The sequence below is a fragment of the Pelodiscus sinensis genome, chromosome 9 (genome assembly GCF_052426305.1).
Source record: "Pelodiscus sinensis isolate ZL-2025 chromosome 9, ASM5242630v1, whole genome shotgun sequence".
Taxonomy (NCBI): domain Eukaryota; kingdom Metazoa; phylum Chordata; order Testudines; family Trionychidae; genus Pelodiscus; species Pelodiscus sinensis.
This window is the reverse complement of record NC_143060.1, coordinates 29,860,725-29,880,691: the sequence shown is the minus strand read 5'-3', so window position 1 is coordinate 29,880,691 and position 19,967 is coordinate 29,860,725. Positions and strand designations below refer to the sequence as shown.

General features: G+C 39.8%; 1 protein-coding gene across 15 annotated transcripts in view; it reads right to left on the bottom strand.

Moving 5' to 3' along the window:
• Positions 1–19,967, bottom strand: part of ADGRL2 (adhesion G protein-coupled receptor L2) — a 538,071-nt gene that overhangs the window by 36,961 nt on the left and 481,143 nt on the right. For 12 of the 15 annotated variants that reach the window (XR_012905938.2, XM_075936335.2, XM_075936334.2 and 9 more), the window contains 5 exons: positions 9,398–9,694; positions 8,777–8,880; positions 7,743–7,928; positions 6,719–6,757; positions 3,294–3,477 (listed from right to left, as the gene is read on the bottom strand). Coding sequence is in view for 14 of the 15 variants with exons in the window: in XM_075936335.2 (XP_075792450.1) it covers positions 3,294–3,477; positions 6,719–6,757; positions 7,743–7,928; positions 8,777–8,880; positions 9,398–9,694 (810 nt within the window). In the remaining variant the exon portion in view is untranslated. The remainder of the gene's footprint in view (positions 1–3,293; positions 3,478–6,718; positions 6,758–7,742; positions 7,929–8,776; positions 8,881–9,397; positions 9,695–19,967) is intronic. The other 3 variants (XM_075936339.2, XM_075936346.2, XM_075936342.2) reach the window with 1 other exon arrangement.

Genomic DNA, 19,967 nt, shown 5'->3' with positions numbered 1-19,967 from the left:
AAATATCTACAGTACTTTTTGTATGGAGACAATTGATTTTACTGATGAATGCAAGTATAAATATTGGGGCACTATTTACTTCAGAGGCTGTGTCTACACTGGCACCCTTTTCCGTAAAAGGGATGCTAATGAGACACTTCGGAATTGCAAATGCCGCGGGGGATTTAAATACCCCCCGCGGCATTTGCATGAACACGGCTGCTACTTTTTTCCGGCTCGGGGTTTTGCCGGAGAAAAGTGCCAGTCTTGACGGGATCTTGCGGAAAATAAACCCTTTTCCGCAAGATCCCTTATTCCTGCATAATCCCAAACTGCACCGCAGGCCAAAAAACAAACGAGCTGCGGGCCTCATGCCTGATCTAGAGTTATATCCAGCTTAAACTCTCAAAAGCTTTTCACAAGGTGATTCTATTCAAACTCTTATTAAGGGAGTGAAACTTTGTAATGACATTTAGTGTAATTACTTAACAGTGATAATGATGAATCAGTGATTGTCATAAACACTTCATGTGAAAATTCTACAATTAGGCAGACAGAGCCACCACTGCAAAAAGTAAAGGTCACCCTGAATCTGAGTTTGTAAGTGAACAGTTCACACCAACGTTACTTTGCTTACACTGTGATGTGTAGCATGCAGTTTTAAGGGGGAAATAGAGGTTTAATATCTTATTTTTTAAAACCTAAGTTGAATTTAGAGGTCTTTCATTTGTGAGACCCTAAGTGCCCAGCAGTTCTGCACTGTTCTTGCACCTCTATCAAAAAAAATTTACATATTTGATACTCTTCCCATTCCCAAATCTCTGATCAAGCACTTAGTAATAGGGTTGCCTGGTGTCCGGTATTCACCCGGACAGTCCGATATTTTCGGTTCCTATCCAGTAAAAAAATTCAGAGACTACCGGACACCTAAAATGTCCGGTATTTTCTGAATTTCTCCCCGGCCAGGAGGCAAAAATGTAGGGCACCTGGCAACCCTACAAACACTCAGCTCCCGGCTTCCCCACTGAACCCCCTGCTGGCCCCCTCACTCCCAGCCCCCATGCTTACCTGGTTCCCCAAGGCTGCCAGCACAAAATGGCTGCCAGCCAAAAGATCTAGGGGAATGCTTCCCCTGGGTCTTAGTGCTCAACTGCTCCTATCCCTGCACTTAAAGGGCACATGCTGTTTTAATAATGTTTTATTTAAAAATATATATATTTTTTTGCTTAAGTCCTTTTTTTTTCCTTCTCAGCAACTTTGGTCTCCTCTCCCCCTCTCCCCCCCCCCCCCCCCCACCTTCAACAGAATTTTTTCCTGGTGTTTTTTTGGGGTGGGAGGGAGGGGGAGAGTTTGGTATTTTTGTTTCAACCATCTGGCAACCCTACTTAGTAGGGATGTTAAATGTGTGTAATTAAGTGATAATGTAACAGCTGAAAATTTTAGTGGTTACATGTGGGCTGGCAAGTGATTCTAGGAGCCGGTAGGGTTGCCAGGTGTCTGGTATTGACCCGGACAGTTTGGTATTTTCGCCTCCTGCCCAGTAAAAAAACATTCAGAAAATACTGGACACCTAAAATGTCTGGTATTTTCAGGGTTTTTTTTCCCCTGCCAGGAGGCGAAAATACTGGACACCTGACAACTCTACGATACACTCAGCAACTGGGCCCATGCCCTGGGCCCCCTGCTTAACTTCTGGCTCAATCAAGAAAACAAGATGGTTGCCTGCAAAAACTCTAAAGACCTGAAGGAAGGGGAAGCAATACCTTCCCTGGGTCTTAGTGCTCAACCGTTCTCCATCTCTATTCTGACTCTCCACGCACTTAAAGGGGCCATGATGTTTTATTGTTTGCTTAATAACTCTTGGGATCCCTTTTTTTTTTCCTCAACAACTTTGGTCTCCCCTCCCACCCAACAGAATTGTTTCTCTGTTTTTTTTGGGGGGGGGGGGGGTGTTTGGTATTTTTGGTTAAGCCCTCTGGCAACCCTACGAGGCGGTGTGCATGGGAGCCAGCTTTTAAGCTGGTGGCAGACGGCTCCCCTGGAACAGGTATGCACCGGGAGCCAGCTTTTAAGCCAGCCCTGCAGCACATACTTGGAACCTGTGTGTAACTGAACGTTAATTGATAAGCCCACTTGAACCAATTACATTTTCACATCCCTAGCACACAGAATCATATACATCCCTTTCCCCCTACATCTAACTGAAGCTTGACTCATAACAGCATTAAAGACATTTTAATTGTATGTTCCAGCAGTGGGTTTAACTAGCACAAGAATATACCTGTATCTATAGATTCCCTAATGCTGAGTCCTTCATCAGGGCCACCATTTAAATTCTAAATTATGTTCCAAAGAATCTGTAGCTATTTTGCAATCTATGGAGCATGGCAATTCTGCATTATGGGAGATGTAGTTCACTGAACACATTTTCACCTGAAGGCAGTTGTGTTTAATATAAACATTTGGTCCATGTTCTATGTGCCTAAAAAATTTAACTGGCAGAGCACATTCCAGAAAGTAATTTAAATTCATTAGGAACAGATTATATATAATGGGAAAACATTTCCACAGCTTCACAGCAAGCATTTCAGTTACTTCAGAAAATCCATTTTCTGGCATTTAAGCACTATTCATATCCATACATTTTGCTAATGATTTTTCAATTGTAGATGAACTTTGCAACATGGACTTTTTTTTCATAGCATTTATTATGCTACAGAAGAACAAGTTTTTAACCAATTAAGAAAACATCCCAATTTGCAAACAATCTCAATCCCCCGCCTACCCAAGAAGCTCACTACCAAGTACTGGGATACCCCAGCTTTCTTAGGAAGCATAACTATTACAGTTGGTATTGGTTTTCTTCTCATCCGTGGATACACAGTAGAGGCAGTCCCCGGGTTACGTACAAGATAGGGACTGTAGGTTTGTTCTTAAGTTGAATTTGTATGTAAGTCGGAACTGGTACATATTGTAAGGGAAACTCTAGCCAAACATTTCTCCAGAGCTCAGTTTTATTCTCCCACACCTCACTTCCCTCAGTCCTTTATTCTCAAGCTGAGGTGTCTGCTGAGAAAAGCCGCTCCGCGTCTCCCTGGTCTGCTGGGGGGGGGGGGAGGGCGCTAGCTTCGCATCTCCCTGGTCTGCTGGGGGGGGGGGGGCGCTAGCTTCGCGTCTCCCTGGTCTGCTGGGGGGAAGCAGCTAGTGCGGGGTTGCCTCACCCCGTTTGTAAGTAGGGATCCGATGTAAGTCGGATCCATGTAACCCGGGGACTGCCTGTACTTGAAACTACCCTTGAAGACAAATTAACTTACCAATGTTTTCGGTGGGCATTGAGACTCTAGTTGGTTCTAAGAGATTGTCAGCCAAGACAAAAGCCCCTTCTTCTAGTGTATCAAGTAACATTGTAGCAGCATGTGCTTGTTCGGATGAATTCATATCTTTCCAAGATTCTAGAGCTTCGGGCCTGAGCAGGTTGTCCACTGTGTCAACGATTGCCTGTATTCATTAGAAAAGTATCATTAGGTGTGATTGTAGATTCCAATGTTATCTGATGACAATTCCAATATTTAAATGTCAAGGTAATTTAATGGCACCAAAAACTATTTTTAATATAAAAATATTTCCAACTCTTCATTGAACTAGCACAAATAGAGGTGCACTAGCCACTAGGAGGGTGTTATCTGTCACTGATAAACATGCAGGTATGGCTTGTTTCATATCAGATATGAAGACTGTGCTATTAATGTGCAGAGAAATGTAAGAACCAATGCCAATGGTCTTGCCTACGGTTTAATATTGAAGTTTGTGTCAAAAAATATAATTCACATTTATAAAACACTAATACCAAAGCCAGAATTCTAATGTTTAGGCTAAAAGAGCCTTTCTATTATCCTGAAAACTTAACAGAACAGATGCAGCTAGAGTACCATACGCTGCAGTCTAAAACAAAATCGTTTATTTCAGGAGGCTGAAATGAAGTTGCCTTTGTAGTTAAACAACCTGTGTCTTTCTCTCTTCCCTTTCCTGTACCTGTTGACAAAAACTTAGAAGCTTAATAACCCTCATTCCTGCGCAACGGTTATTCAACAAAGAAAATCAGCAGAGCAAACAAGATGCCCACTGACTGACCCTGCTATTTGTGAAAGCAAATTACAAAACTTAACAAAATTCCCATTTTTGTAAGTCTGCACTGTGACAACTATATTATTATATATTAGGGTTCATTAAGCAGCATATAAAATAACAGTAAGTAAGGAGAAAACGGAATTTGAAGAGACATCATTACATTCTCTTTACAAAATAATCCAATCAATCACAGTAATCAGTTAATCAATTGAAGGCAGGCTCTTACATTAATGCATAATGTAGCTGCGCACTGAATAGGCCATGCATTGCTGAATCATTGTCCCATTTACCTAGTCATAATGTGTCATTAAGCACATATATAATTTGATCAGTTCAAAAGAACTGGGAATGGAAACGGAACAAACAAAAATGTTGCTTTGGAATACTATACTGTGCACATGAATGAATAGGAAAAGTTGGTGAAGGCTATTGTCAGAGCAAGATTAATTAGCCTAATCCATCTTTATATCCTCTTTCTGCCAGCATTGTGAGCCACCACAACCTTTCTGGCAGGTTGAAGATACTTCGAAGTGGCATTAAAAGGCTTTTTTTTCTTTATCTAATGGGAGACAGAATAGTCAAAATGCTCACACTGATACTGCTGCAGCCATTAACTAGAGTGGAACAGAAATTGGTCTGCAGAGGCCAGATTCATTAGTCACCAAAAATACAGATTGGAGCCTCTAATCTGAGGTGCAATTGAATCCTCTGTCACAAAGTAGGAACCTGCTTCATTTGCATAGTGCACTTCAGCTTTTGATTTGTATTTTTAAGAAGTTTGTTATTCTTATCTGAAGAGAGAAGCTCATGAGACCCACTGAAAATGACACTGGTCAGAAATTAAGGTCGTGCTACTGTTTCTTGGGTATCTATATACTTCACTGATTATATGCATTCATTAACTTTAAGCAGGCCTTATTTACTACAGTACAATCTAACTCTGTGTATTTCTTCATTGGAATCAAAATGATTATCAGTGTGATAGTATTTCTGAGGTGCTCTCTCCTCCCTGTCAAAGAGAAGGGGAAAATAAAAGACTATTTTTATCCCCATAACACGTGTCCTGGGCAACACACCAATTACTACATTTCCCATTAACATATCTTAAAAGGTGAACTGCAAATGAATCTATGAAAATTCAATCCATTCCACCCCTATCTGCTGTGCTCCCCATTAACCAAGCTAAAAGAGACAATTATAATATTATTAGCTGAAATATGATTCACTACTCCTACTTCTTTTTTTCCTTTTGGATCTCTCAGTAACTATTCTTGTGTGACCAAACAGCTCCCATTTCTATGCAAGGCTCCAGCCTATGAAGGCTGATGACTGGACATGTCCTATATAAAGGGGGGAATTTCAGATAGGAGGCTTTTCTTTTATTATGTTGTGCGGTGTTTCAAAGTTTTTTTTATTCTTATATTATATCCCTTATGGTGTGTCTAGACTACATGCCTCCTTCGACGGAGGCATGTAGATTAGCCAGATCGGCAGAGGGAAATGAAGCCGCAATTAAAATAATCGCTGCTTCATTTAAATTTAAATGGCTGCCCCGCTCTGCCGATCAGCTGTTTGTCGGCAGATTGGGGCAGTCTGGATGCGACGCGCCGACAAAGAAGCCTTTCTTCATCGGCACAGGTATGCCTCGTGAAACCAGGTTTACCTGTGCCGATGAAGAAAGGCTTCTTTGTCGGCGCGTCGCGTCCAGACTGCCCCGATCTGCCGACAAACAGCTGATCGGCAGAGCGGGGCAGCCATTTAAATTTAAATGAAGCCGCGATTATTTTAATCGCGGCTTCATTTCCCTCTGCCGATCTGGCTAATCTACATGCCTCCGTCGAAGGAGGCATGTAGTCTAGACACACCCATAGGGTGTAAGCAAAAATTAATAATAGTAAAAAATAAACTTTGAAAAACCGTGCAATATAATTTTTAAAAGCCACTTACATGATCCACTCTAGGCAAGTTTCTTCCACTAGCAGTACTGTGTGGTGGCAGTGACATAACCAGCACAGCATCACAGTATTGGAGCTGGGCCCTACAGGGATGGAGCCTGCAGAATCTGCAAGAAACTGAAAGTCAGGTAACAATATATTGCATGCCCCTTATAACTGAGTACTCAGCATACACTGCACTGGAAAATTACAGGAATTACTTTATTTTTACTTGCAGTCCACCTCTTAAGTTGCTGAATTTGCCCTTAATAATGACTCACTCAACAAAAATCTCTGGAAAAAATAATAGCTTATTAGATTTAAGAGCGCACCTCAGAAAACGCAAGACACTAGTAATGTGTCACCATTTCTGCTTTACTGACTTTTTTCTTCACAAACATAACACACACAAAAAGCAGTATTATCATCTCCAAATCACAACGCTCATTACTGTTCTTGTAATTTTGGATGGGGGAAGAGGGAAAGAGTTGTAAGGGCTGATAATTTGCTTATTCTGAAAGTAGTATACCTGTGCAAAGCCAACATTTGTACAGTTGATATAGGGCACAAAACACATTTATCAAAGACTGAAATACATAGTATCATGCAGCAAGATGATAAAGCGTGGCAGGTTGCTGAAGCAGGGTGAAAGCAGGGTGACAGCACAGGAGAGATACCTTAAGGTAAGCCCTGCATGTCTTCTCTCGTTTTTGGAGCTTTTTAGTAAGAAAAAAGAAAATGAGAGGTTAGGCACATTCTGGAAGCTACAGAAATATCCAAAAATTAGCCCAGTGTGTCAAATCTGCAGTAAGCAGAGGCTTGATATCTGTCTAGTTTCAGTCCAATGTACTTCCATGGAGCCATGAAAGATTCTTGAGGAATCACTGCTTTCTAACCCTAAACCTGGCTATAACCTTTCCTCCTTTACTGGGAATTCTGTGGAAACTATGGGTAGGATATGAGTAAACACTTGGTTTCTGAATAAACTCTATTGAGCAAAATAGTGGATTTTGAATAAAATCATCAACTGCTGTTAGAAGCGCTAAAAAGGCAAGACTGTAGCTGCCAGAGTGGAAGATGTAGAGAGAATGGGATGGTCTTTTCAAAATAGACTGAGTGAAAAATCCTTGATTTATATTATGCTGATTGAATCTTAGTGGGCAAGAGGCAACCTATGCCCTAAAGTTTAGCACCCACAACATTAAAACTGGAATAATGTTATTATGATTCATATTCAAGAACAGCAGGAGATTTTGTTATCTGTGATACTATTTGCCCATAATAATGATTGGTTACATGTATAATATACCAAATTATCATTAGTGATATCTTAAATTCAGTAACAACGGCTCTGATCCTGCAATGAGTTTCTACGAAGAGCCCTGATCTTACTGCATGATCTGGTCCAAAATAATCACTGGATAAATTTAGTATGCTACTACCCAGACTTCAAAAGGGTCCATTCTTCCCAACCTAAAGGTAATATCGTCAATATTTTCATAAGCATACACTTTTTTATAACTGAACCCAGTCATCTACTGGGCCTCATGTTAACCAATTAATAAAATGTACACTTTCTTGTAGATTTGTTTTTTTTCTTAAATCCTTATTTGTTCAGTAGAAATAAGCACAGATGTGGCAGTAATATTTCTGAAAGGAAAAAAAGAATTATCTGAACAAATGATGTGGGAAGCTGTGTACCTTGTTATAACTCCGTCCAGCCGAGTCTTTTTCACTAGGCCTCAGTTCTTGTAGTTGAGCATCAAGAATGTCCACCAACTGTTCCATCAGCCTCACTGATGAACTCACATCACCAGCAAAAACTGGTCCTTTGGTGTGTTTTGCCAGTTCATTGGCGAGACTAGCAGCATTTTCTCCACTTCTGATCTGAAATGACAATTTATATTGTCTCAGCAGGATCCCTTGTTCTTCCTGTAGCTCCCAATTCTCATTCTTTGTATACCTTTGTTGTGGTGAAACAATCATTTGCACATACGTTGAAATCTGCAACTAATTGAACCAATAACTATATCTCAGAAGATTAAAAGTTCTTAGATCCATGATACAAAAAGCAATTCTTAACAGCCATCAAAAACCAGAAATCAGATTGGTAATTTTGGGCCAGATCTTCTATTTCATCTCCACTTTTATTTTACCAGTATTAACAGATACTAATAAATCTTTTTATTCAAACCAGTGTTTGAGGAATTTGAATGTCAAGTAGCTAGTAGTGATGGCAATTTTTTTTATTTTTCATAAACCACAGTAATGCTCATTAGAAAGGAGAAGCACAAAAAGTGATGCTGCCCTTTAATCATATTCTGTTTTTAATTCACTTTTTTAGAATTCTAGTTTCTTCTATCATTTTCTGTTAGCTGAACATCTGCTTCTGCAGTACATATTTTGGTGTGCACTTTACAGTATTTGATTTATTAGGTGAATGTATTTTTTTTCCTCCAGAACATCAAAAAAAGCACATTTGAATTTAATAGGAATTAAATTAAGCAAGCATGGACTCATTAAAAGACTTTAATTTAGAAAACAGCTTACCAAAGAACACATGTGAACCTAACTTTCAGTAAATGCTTTACAGACAAAGTATGCATAATTCTTTCTGCTTTTAAACGGAACAAAGAGTAATAAAGATGATTTCAACATACAAAGCTGAATAATTTATGTTCAGAGCTAAAACCCTTAATCACCAGTGTGTATCATATTAAAAGGTTCCAACCAACCTTCTGAGCCAGCTGATTTACCCAGTGTGAGGTACAGTTGCTAAGATCAGGGCCCTTAGGGTTCCATGTTCCAGTGGAAACCATGCAGAGATATGAGGCAGTTCCTAGAACAGATGTAGAAAACAAGAGTGAAATTGAAACCATTTTTCTGCATACATTCGGGAAATCAGCTACAATGCACTCCATACTCCATGTTAAATTTTGAATAGTACCAGCGGAAGCAAGTGACAATAATGAGAAAATGTAAGGAAATAATGTAAATTTACAAATGGCAATATACAAAGTCAGGGTAAAGTATCAGACTTTTATAGCAAACAAACAAAAAGCTCTTGATTTCCCCTGGAAATCATCCAGAGAACAGCTTGTAATGAAAAAGGCAGCTGTAAGCAAGCTTCTCTACAGTTCTCAAACGAAGACCTAAAAGTCTGCCCTGGATTCTTGAAAAGTGTATGTGAGGTTATTCTGAACCTATTCTCAAATGCCTTTTACAGATAAAAGCCTGAACAAACACTACATGCTCCAAACAACAAATATCATGACAGTTTGAGATTACCCAAAACAAAACAAAACAGCCATAAAAGTTTGAAACATTTACTTGATAAGATTTTTGTAAGGCAATACCTCGAGTTCCTTTGGGACAAGGGCGTTCAACCATCATTCCTCTTTGCGTTTGAGGCCAGCTAATCCCCCTGGCCTCATCAGGTTCACAGAATCTCTCTGGCAAAGGGAAAAAACTTGTCACAGGAGGAATTTTGGTTGTGGAAACTGCTGGTGGTGGCTTGGGCCCTCTGCTTCCTTCCTTTGTGCCTCCAGCTAATGTTGTGCTTACGGGGCCTTTCTGTGAAGTCGTGCTTGTGGTTGACACAGTGGTTTTGTAGAGCTCTGCTGAAGAAGTTATTGTCACTGCTGTAGTAGGCACTGAAGGGAGAAAATAAAAGTAATAATAAAAATAATTGTTTTTCAAAATATTGAAGGTAAACAAAATTGTGTGATTTTACAGGATTCTCTTGTGTCTTTTTCTTTACATCATTATCAATCATTTGTGCTTTCTACAGTCACTTCTAAGCATGTAATTCTAAATGCATTTCTATTTTTTTAATCCTGTCTCAACTTAACATGATGATTCAGTAAATTCTGTTTATACCTTCCCTGTGATACAAATTGATTGTTACATTTGTAAAGGCCGAGAGGCACTAGTAATGAATTATTAGTACATGACAAATACACGTAAAACAATTAAACTAGTTTTAATCACCTTAAAAAAGAGCAGCATGCTAGAATAATTTAAATCCATGTGCTGCAAACAATCAAGCTCCGTGTAACAACAAAAAACTGTGGGCTACAAATAACAAGGCTATTTAAAAATCTTTAAAAAAAATCATGTATCCCTAACTCTATACCTTGTAGGAAAATAATTACTGTAACATCTTCCCACTCGGCATCATTCTTGCTTGATTAGATACTAACAGAAGAAAAGCTTACCATTTATGTGTTGTCCTAGTTTTTGATCATCTCAGGTTTTAACTATTTTTTAAAATAAAGTAGGTACGAAAAAACAAGTGTTTCAAGCCAGTTCATAGTTTAATCGTCTGTGTCAAGACATCCCCATAATTTTTTATTTGAGATCCATACTTTGTTGATTCTGCTGACCCACATAAGGAATGTACTAATATATAAGCCTTGTATTGGAAAAAGTACTGAAGAGATCTATTTGGTGTTCTATTGGGACACAGATATATTGGTATTTATGAACACTGCACTCACCAGCATAATTTTGTTCATCAGAGTCTGAGCAAGAGTATAACAAAAGGAGCCAGTGGAAGAATGCAACTGCATCATTTGTTATTTCTGCATCTTCACAGGTATGCATGATGCTTTACAGACAAAACAAAGACAGCCCCCTGCCCTGAGGACTTTACAAATAAAGGACAGATATTTACTTTATCTCCTGTCAGACATACTGGAAACAAACAGATCTGACATTTTTCAGTTTTGGGGGCTGCTGAGTTTTTTTTCTGTTACTTCTCATAAGTTTATTCTAAGCACAAAAAGAGGATTTTCACCTCTTATGTCCTTGGGCTATGACTTATCAAAACTATACATACTTGAAATTTAATTAAACCACAAGTACAAACAAGAAATCTGTCTTTTAGGAGATATTTTGGAATTTAAAAAAAATGTTTTTCTGAGTTTGAAATGTTGTCACATTTCATGTTACACAGTTTTAAATTCACACTAATCACTTATAATAATCCTTTATGGATAAAAATTTTATAGATGCTATCAACTGACCATGCTAAAGTATAAACAAATTACATGGCAATTTTTTAACAAACTATATTTCTTTAAACCAATAGATGCAAGGGTTTTCTGAGAGAGTCTCAATTTCAACCTGAAACTTAAGTTTGCATTTTAATTTAACTCTAATTTAATTTACAGTTTGAGTAATGCCCTTTTAATCCTGCTAAACTTCTTACCTAGGCAGCTGCTGCAAAAACTTATTCAAACCCGTCTATCTTTTTTTTTTAATAAGTATTTGCATGACATCTTGTGAAACCTCTGTAATTTTCTTTTTATTACAGTGCAGCCAGGCTTTCAGTGCTTTCTCAATTAACATTTGTCAAAAGCATCACAATCATTTGAAGAAGTGTCAAGTAACTGTTGCTGAATCAGGAGCTGAGAGGTGGGGAGGGGAGAAGGGAGCAGGGGAGAATGGATTATAACCATCATTCTATATATCCCATGACACCCTGTGCTAATTAGTACACATTTAATCCCTAAAATAACCATTAACAATATTACAATTAGTACCATTATTAGACTCTTAATTTTGGTTTGGGGACAAGAATAGTCTAAATATTACAAGAAGTAGCTAAACATCACTAAAAAGATTCATGACAAATATTTGACATTCAATGGTCAGGTGACTTTTAAGAACACAATTTCATACTGTAACTTTGAGAAAAGCTGCTCTGCTGCCATTCTGCTGTATTATGTAAGACTCTTTTCAATGTTATCCGTTAAAATAAATTGTAAAGCACATCTACTTTGAGTTCTTTAAATGATCTGAAAATAATTTTAAAAAATATTTAAAATTCCTAATTAGTAATAACATAAAATCACAAAGATAAACATGTCAAAAAACTATCTGCAAAATACTTTCCTAGAGCCTGTAATGAAATTAAATAGCTGAAAGAGAATGCTACAATAATCGAAATAGAGTTGGAAATTCAGGAAAGGAGAAGCACCTTCTGTGGAAAATGTTAAAAGAATGATACACTAACGATTCAAGAAACCACTTTTGAAAAACATCTAGCATTTAGAATGCAGGTCACTTTGTTTTTAAAGGACTAGGGGAGGATTTCATCTACAATGTAATCTCAGATTGCTATTTATTCTAGATGTAAAACTGGAGTTTACTCTTCTTTGCTACAAATTAATTAGAATCATGACCATTAAGTAATGTTTGTACAGCGCTAGGAAAGAGAACATATCCTGATACACCATCAATCAGAACTTTCACAATGGATAAGTGACAGCTATGAAGTAACTGCTTACACTGCAGAACTGCATCTAAGAGTCAAATGCAAAACTGCAGAGAAAAGATCAGCAAAGCCCTGTAAATCCATGGATATCTGATTTATATCTATAGGTATTCATATCCACATGTGAATAAGGATATCCACGGCTAATTTTTGTGGATGTGGATACAAATTTTGTAGAACCCTGTAAATTTGCAGATATCCTCTTTATATCCGTGGGTACCCACATCTACGGATGTAGATATCTGGAAATCATTTTTGCAGATGCAAATGCAAATTCCAATTATTTGTATCTGTGAAGGACTCTGAAGATCAGCCTCGTGTGCCCAAGGAGCTGGGATGCGACTATAGGGAGCTATATAACCAGCCTCTCGCGTCAAAACTAAAGCAGTTACAAAATCTCATTTTGTTTGGTATTAAATTTTAGATGGGGCTACAACAATTGAAGTGGTGGGAGGAGGAAAACTGTTTAGATTTCTTTTTTAAATGTGAGAATGTGTTAAACTGAAACTGGGTTGCATAAACAAGTAAAAAGCAAACAAAGACTTTCTGCGTAGATGGTAAATTAGCTTACATTTATATCATACTTTTTCTTAGACAAAATTTAAATTAATATTTGAACTATCCAAATGGATTAATTCCCTCCAACACTGAAAACGTAGGAACCACTGGGGTGAAATACAGCAACTGTTATTAGGGTGTAATATAGAATAATCTAACCATTTGAGAAAGAGAGAGAATAATAAGTTTCACCCCTAATTAAAAGGAAAGGAGAATTTAGACAGTAAAGGCCAGATTACTCAAGGTATTTTGACATCTAAATATGCTTATAATAACTGCTTTTCAAAATTCCACTATGCATCCAAGTGTCTCATTCTCACTGAAAGACCTGACTCTGATTGACTTCAATGGAAGTTTGAGCCTCGTCAATTAAGTGCCTACATATCTTTAAATACTTACATAGCTTTAAAAAACTGGCCTTAAGTGAGTTCCGGTGGCTTTCAATGAGACTTAGATGCCTACATGCCTAAATCAAATCTGAAAATGAAATTTAGGGCTTGTCTACATTTAAAGCACTGCCTCACTGTGGTTGCAATACAGTAGGGCTTCTGCGAAAACATTGCCTGCACACCGACAGGAGAGCTTCACCATTAGCATAGCTATCCCAACTCCCCAAGCGTCTGTAGGGAGTGTATAGGAGAATTCTCTTGTTGACACAGCATTGTCTATGCACCATGGGTTAGGCTGATTTAACTGATCATTCAAGGGTTTGTATTTTTCATATTCCTGAGCAACATTGCTATCCTCATCTTATTTCTTAGTGTAGACCAGGCCTGAGACTTCTAAGTCACTTAAACACTTCTGAAAAAATAAAATACAACAACAATGAAGACATTCGCACTCAGTTAGGACACAAGAGTCAACACTTCCTATTCTCACAAACACTGCCTGTGGGATTTAAAATACCCCATAAGTAGCAAGGACTTATGGTTTTACATCTCTTCTGAAAGTCACTTCCCTCCTCCCCCACAGCACAGAACAGGGATGTTGTTTCAATACTGAGGAAAATCACCAACACTTCCTGCAGCACCTATGTATTAAGAACTTGCTCATCTAGCTATTAATCCAGACAATCCTGCTTAGGTGAGAACATAAGGTTAGTATAGTCATGTTCTTAATTTATACCTGCACATGATAATAAAGGTTTCAGTAAACTGGCAAAATTTGCTACACTTGAAAACTGAGTTAATTGTTTCCCATTTCTTTCCCCAAGTCCACTCCTCAATCAAACAGAAGCATGAAAATATGGTGGAGATCTGATTTTCTTGAACAGTTTGCTACGTGACTCCCTGGAAGATTCTTGGGGTGATAAAGATTTATTTGAACTAACTCCCCATTATTTTAAGGCCTGGGTAATGGCACTATCAGGGTTTGTGCTCTACGCACACCCAACAGCTGCTGTATTTTCCTGCAATGATCTGATAAAACATAATGATAGTTAACATGCTGCAAATGAGGAGAATGAACTCCAGTTTGAACTGTTTTGCACAGTTAGCACAAATTGGAATGAACATAGATTAAATCTTCCCCTAATTCACCAAGAAAAGGATCTGCATTCTCTTTGATGCCAAAGAAGCATTACAGTGTGACAGTGTTTCCATTTTTGAAAATATCCCTCGCTGCTCTTTCAACTTAGACAGTATTTTATTCCTGAAGTATTTTATTGCCTTCTTGTATTCTTTGGGTGTCTGTGATACTGCACTTTTTTTCTAATACACATATCCTCACCCAGGGTATGTCTACACTACCACCCTAGTTCGAACTAGGGTGGTTAATGTAGGCAACCGAAGTTGCAAATGAAGCCCGGGATTTAAATATCCCGGGCTTCATTTGCATCTTACCGGGCGCCACCATTTTTAAAGCCCCGGTAGTTCGGACTCTGTGCCCGCGGCTACACACGGCACGGAGTAGGTAGTTCGAATTAGGCTTTCTCCTCATGGAGTAATGGTAGTTCGAATTAGAAAGCCTAATTCGAACTACCTGCTCCGTGCCGCGTGTAGTCCGAACCACCGGGGCTTTAAAATTGGCGGCGCCCGGTAAGATGCAAATGAAGCCCGGGATAATTTCATTAATATTTAAATCCTGGGCTTCATTTGCAACTTCGGTTGCCTGCATTAACCACCCTAGTTCGAACTAGGGTGGTAGTGTAGACATACCTCCAGAGAGCTTGCTAAGCAAGAATCTGGTATGGTGCACACACTTCTTTTGAGTTGCATCTGTTTGTTATTTTAATTCAAAATATATTTTATGACTTAATTTAAGGATATAACTTTAAAAACATATCTTTTCACTTACCCTAGACACTACATTCCTGCACAGTTTTTACTGATGTCCATATATGACGTATCAAAGTACTGTGTAGGGAGTGGCAGCATAGAGAATACTTTACAGAACTATATACAGTAATTTCCTTAAGTACAGAGAGGGAAAAAACAGCACACAACGGATGAAGTCAAGGGAAAGATCTGTGAATGAGAGAAAAGGCCGATGTGATATGAGTCTGTTTCTTGGTGCAAGAGAGTACTTTGGCCACAGCATTCTGAATTCCCTGAAGGATTGAGGAAAATGGTAAAATACACAATTGCAATAGGAGAGATTGTGATTAAGGCATGGATAAGATTTTCAGCAAAGGCAGGGTCATGGTAAGGTCAAATACTGGCAATATTCTTGAGGTTGCAATAGACAGAATTAAACATAAGGGAGACATCTGAAAAAAGAAAACAGATCTGAGGTCAAGAATGAGTCCAAGATTTTTGGCCTTGGGAGCAATGTGAATGTCTGATTTCAGGAGTGTGAGTCAGATATGACAAAGAAGTCTTTTTACCCAGGAGGACTTCAGTCTTTCAAATACTCAGCAGTTGGAAGTTATGGTGTAGCCAAGCGTTAAAGTCAAGACGGCAGATAGACAGGGATCAGAGAAAGTCAATATATCATTACTGCTCCCATTCCAAAGAGAAGTGACACAGATTGCTAAGTTTTCCACAATGGCCCCTAATTAATAATTCCAACAAAAGAAGCCAAAGCCACGACTTCTGCTTTTGAGACACTAGCTGTATGACACTATTAAATGCCTGATATACAGGTATCTTAGGACAAGGCAGTAAAATAAGGTCCTATGGTTAAAAGATGTAGAAACAACACCCAACTTTACCAACCTTTATAACTTGTTTTTTGAGATGTGTTACTTCTGTCCATTCCATGCGAGGTGCGTGTGCACGCATGTGCACAGGAGACTTCTGCCTTAGCGGTATCCAATTGGCTTCAGCGCCTTGAATGCCATGCTCATGCGTTGTAATATTAGGTGCTGCCTACATCCATCTCAGGCTATGTCTAGGCTGCAGGTTTCTTTTGGAAGAAGCTTTTCCATAGGAGATCTTCCGAAAAAACTTCTTCCGAAAGAGAGCGTCCACACTAAATGGACACTATCTTGCATTTAAACTGTGATTAATATGGACAGAGTAGCCACCAGGGCATCTGTGCTTTTTTATCTTTCCTCTTCTTTCTAAAGAGTTCCCTCTTCCCCATCCACACACGCCTTTTTTCAAAAGAGCTCTTTTGGAAAAAGGCTTCCTCTTTGTAGAAAGAAGTTTACCAATGTTGGAAAACCCCCTCCATTCTTTAATTTAAAAAAAAAAAACACGATTGCAATGTGGACATAAGTGAAGTTTTTTCGGGAAAATGCCTGTTTTTCTGAAAAAAAACTGTAGTATAGACACATCCTCAGTTACTTGGAATGGATATAAGCAACACATATCAAAGAACAACAGTTCTAAAAAAAAACAGGTAGCCATTTTTTTCTCTTTGTGCACTTGCTCATGTCGATTCCATCCTGGGCGACTCAGAAGTGGAGGGCTTGGAGTTCAAAGTCTACCAGCTTGCAATACTTCCCTACCAAAGCCAGTGTCAACCCAGGCCTGCTGGGTAAGAGTAACAGGATGATCAGATGGTAGCTTCCCTGGGTAAGCACTTGGGCTAGAAAAGCTGCTGAAGAGGCCTGAACCCTGATTCAGTTGGTGCTTATATTCTCCGGAGATGGTATCTTTGCCTGATCATAGTAGCAGTGAATGCAGGCAGTAATCCAAGAAAAAATTCTTTGAGCGGACACAACCTTTTATCCTGTTAACCATCGTAACTAACAACTGTGTCAACTTGTGGAATGAGTTGTGCCTCTCAAATAGGGCTGTAGGAGGTTAACCAGTAAACATGTGACTTACAAGGTAACCATGAACTAGCATGAGTGGCAGGACCATTCCTGTAGCTGCAGTGGCTCAGCCAGAACAGCATGCCTGCCCCACCCTTGTTGAGGCCCAGGGCAGGAGCAGCCCCACGCAGCCATGACAGAACCGGGGCCAGAGCAGCCCTCGCTACCAGTGGCCAGGACTGGAGCAGACTGCCCTCCACAGCTATAGCAGGGCTGCAGGGTAGCCCCCAACGCTCATGGTGAGGGCCAGAGCAGCCTTATGCCCTGGCTGTGGTGGGACCAGGCCTGGAGCAGCTCTCACCTACCTGCAGCCAGGCCCAGAAAGGCCAACACCATCACCACTGCAGCCAGGAGCACAGCAGTTCCCCACCCGCAAATGCAGCCAGTCATCCCATGGGTGGGGGCTACTCTAGGGTTAACTTGTTAAACCTAGCATTTAACTGGTTAATATTTTAAATGTTAATTAACATCCCTACTTTCAATTCAGAGAGCTCACACCAGTGCTCCCTCTAAGATTTCCCATCCTTGAATAGAGTGAGTTTTGCCTTGTGCACCGATGTTGACATCATGTGTGCTTGTTCGGATGCTTGCCACTGTGGCACCCACCAATTACTAACAGTATTATATATTGTTGGCGATGCTAAGTGTGTGTGTGTATATAAAATTTAAGTGTGTGTGTGTGTGTGTGTGTGTGTGTGTACACACACAGACACACTTAAATTTTTATGTAAGAAAAATACTAAAACAAGGGATAATTAACAAGATGCATGACTATGCACCCACCCACCCTGAAAACCCCCAGCTTGGGTTCCTGCTCTCAGTCTTCTTTTCTCAACACTAAACATGCCTGTTTTTAACCTTTCCTTTTAGGTAAAGTTTTCTACACCTCCACCTCCCCCGCACCCCCCCCCCTTTTTTAATGTATTCTCCCTCTGGGCTCTCTCACTATTTTGTCCTAAAGTGTGGAGATCAAAATTGGACACATTAATTCAGTTGGGGGCTCTGATTTCAGCTGTTAGACTCTAGATAGTCCAGTAATATAGTGCAAATAATTAATAAACCACCTCTGAATCTTCTAATTTTTCAGTCTGTAAAATGACCATAATTACTTAGCATCGCCATCTTAGGTTCTTTTTATTTTATAAAGATGCATTTATTAATTACCCCAAATGTAATTAATTGTGACCATTTTACTAAGAGGGATCCCTTTTTTGTATTTAAGTCTTTACTTGGTCATTGTTACATGTATTATATTATAATTAACAAGGCCATAAAACAACTACCCCAAGTCCTAAATCTTCAGTGACACCATGGCGTTTGCATTTTCTGTGGAGATATGAAACATAGCTACAGGAAGGTGAAAGTTAAATACAGCACATGGACTGAAGCTAATGACTTTTTGAGAGTTCATGTCCCATTTGAAAGGGATTACTGTTATTACAAACCACAGAAAACAATGTATTAAAAAAATTAACATCGGCAGTTCCGTTAGGCGACTATGATGGAAACTGGTCACTCTTTGGAGATTAATAAGCAATTTTCTATCAGTGGGCAGCATGCACGCTGGTGGAAAACCAAAAAAAAAAAAAAGCACCATTCTCAGAGAAATATTTTTAACAATGCATTGTATTGTGCATATTTAAGAGGAGACTTGTGGATATCACCATCATCACCAAAAATGTAGCCACTTACTCTGACACAATGCAAATGATCCCGATAAATCTGGAGGATGATCAAGCAGATGTAGAATGGGATGCACAAGAGGTTCAGAACCACTTGGTTGGATTAGTTCTCTCTTATCTAACCTGTCTCAGTCCTGGCCACTGGAACTGCACTGCCACCACACCCCACATGGCAGCTCGGACCCTGGCCCCAGCAACCAGAATTGCCACTGCCCCTGCCACCGCTTCCCACATGGCAGCTTGGACCTTGCCCTGGCCGCTGGAGATGCCACCACTGCCATTCACCACGTGTCAGCTCGGACCCAGGCCCCGGCGGCCAGAGCTGCTGCCGCTGCTCATCATGTGGCTGGCTCTCACCACAGCTCCAGCCTTGGGGAAGGACTGAAGCTATGGCCAGGGTGGTGTGGTGGCTGCCCAGCTGCTCCTGATGCAGGGCAGCAGTCACTGTGTGGCCCTGCCAAGGAGGTGGGCAGGAGGCAAACTCATGGTATGCACTCATACAAGTGTGGACCTTAAAGGGAACCCTGGTTCACACTATTCCTGACATCTAAAAAATGTGGCATATATTCCTCCAATATATGTGGCTTTGAGGAAAAAGACAGATAAGTAAATGTACTGGCCTATATGAAACTATGAGACCACCATGGGCAGGAAAGCCGGGTATGGCTGCCATTGAACTGTGTCTTTAAGTGAGGTTAAGAGGTGAGCATACTAATCTCAGAAGCCCAGCAGTCAGATGTTACTACAGACAGGAATGGAACCTTCCAGAAAAGAAGGAGAGAACAGAAACCAAAAGCTCCAAGAGAGAGATCCTATGAACCATGACAGCACAAAACTCTTAAGGAATCCAGCAGATATATCCTTGAGCAGTGGATGGAAGGCCGAGACAGTAGCCAAGTAAACTTTGATAGACAAAAGTGACTAGTTTTGTAGATTAAGCTGCAGAAAGTAGTCCAGGATTAACTGCAGTGAATAGGGATGTTAAAATGTGTGCAATTGACTAGGGATGTTAGCGTCTAGTCGACTAATAGATAAGTAGGAGCTTATCGATTAGCACTATTGACAAGTTGCTTCCCCCCAAGCCCAGGGAAGCCGGCACGCGAATGCACTCAGTCAGTTCCTGCTTTGCGGGTCTCTTTTCATTCAGCAGACGTCACACACATACACAACCCCAGGTGCCGCACTGCATTAAATAGCCCAGGGAA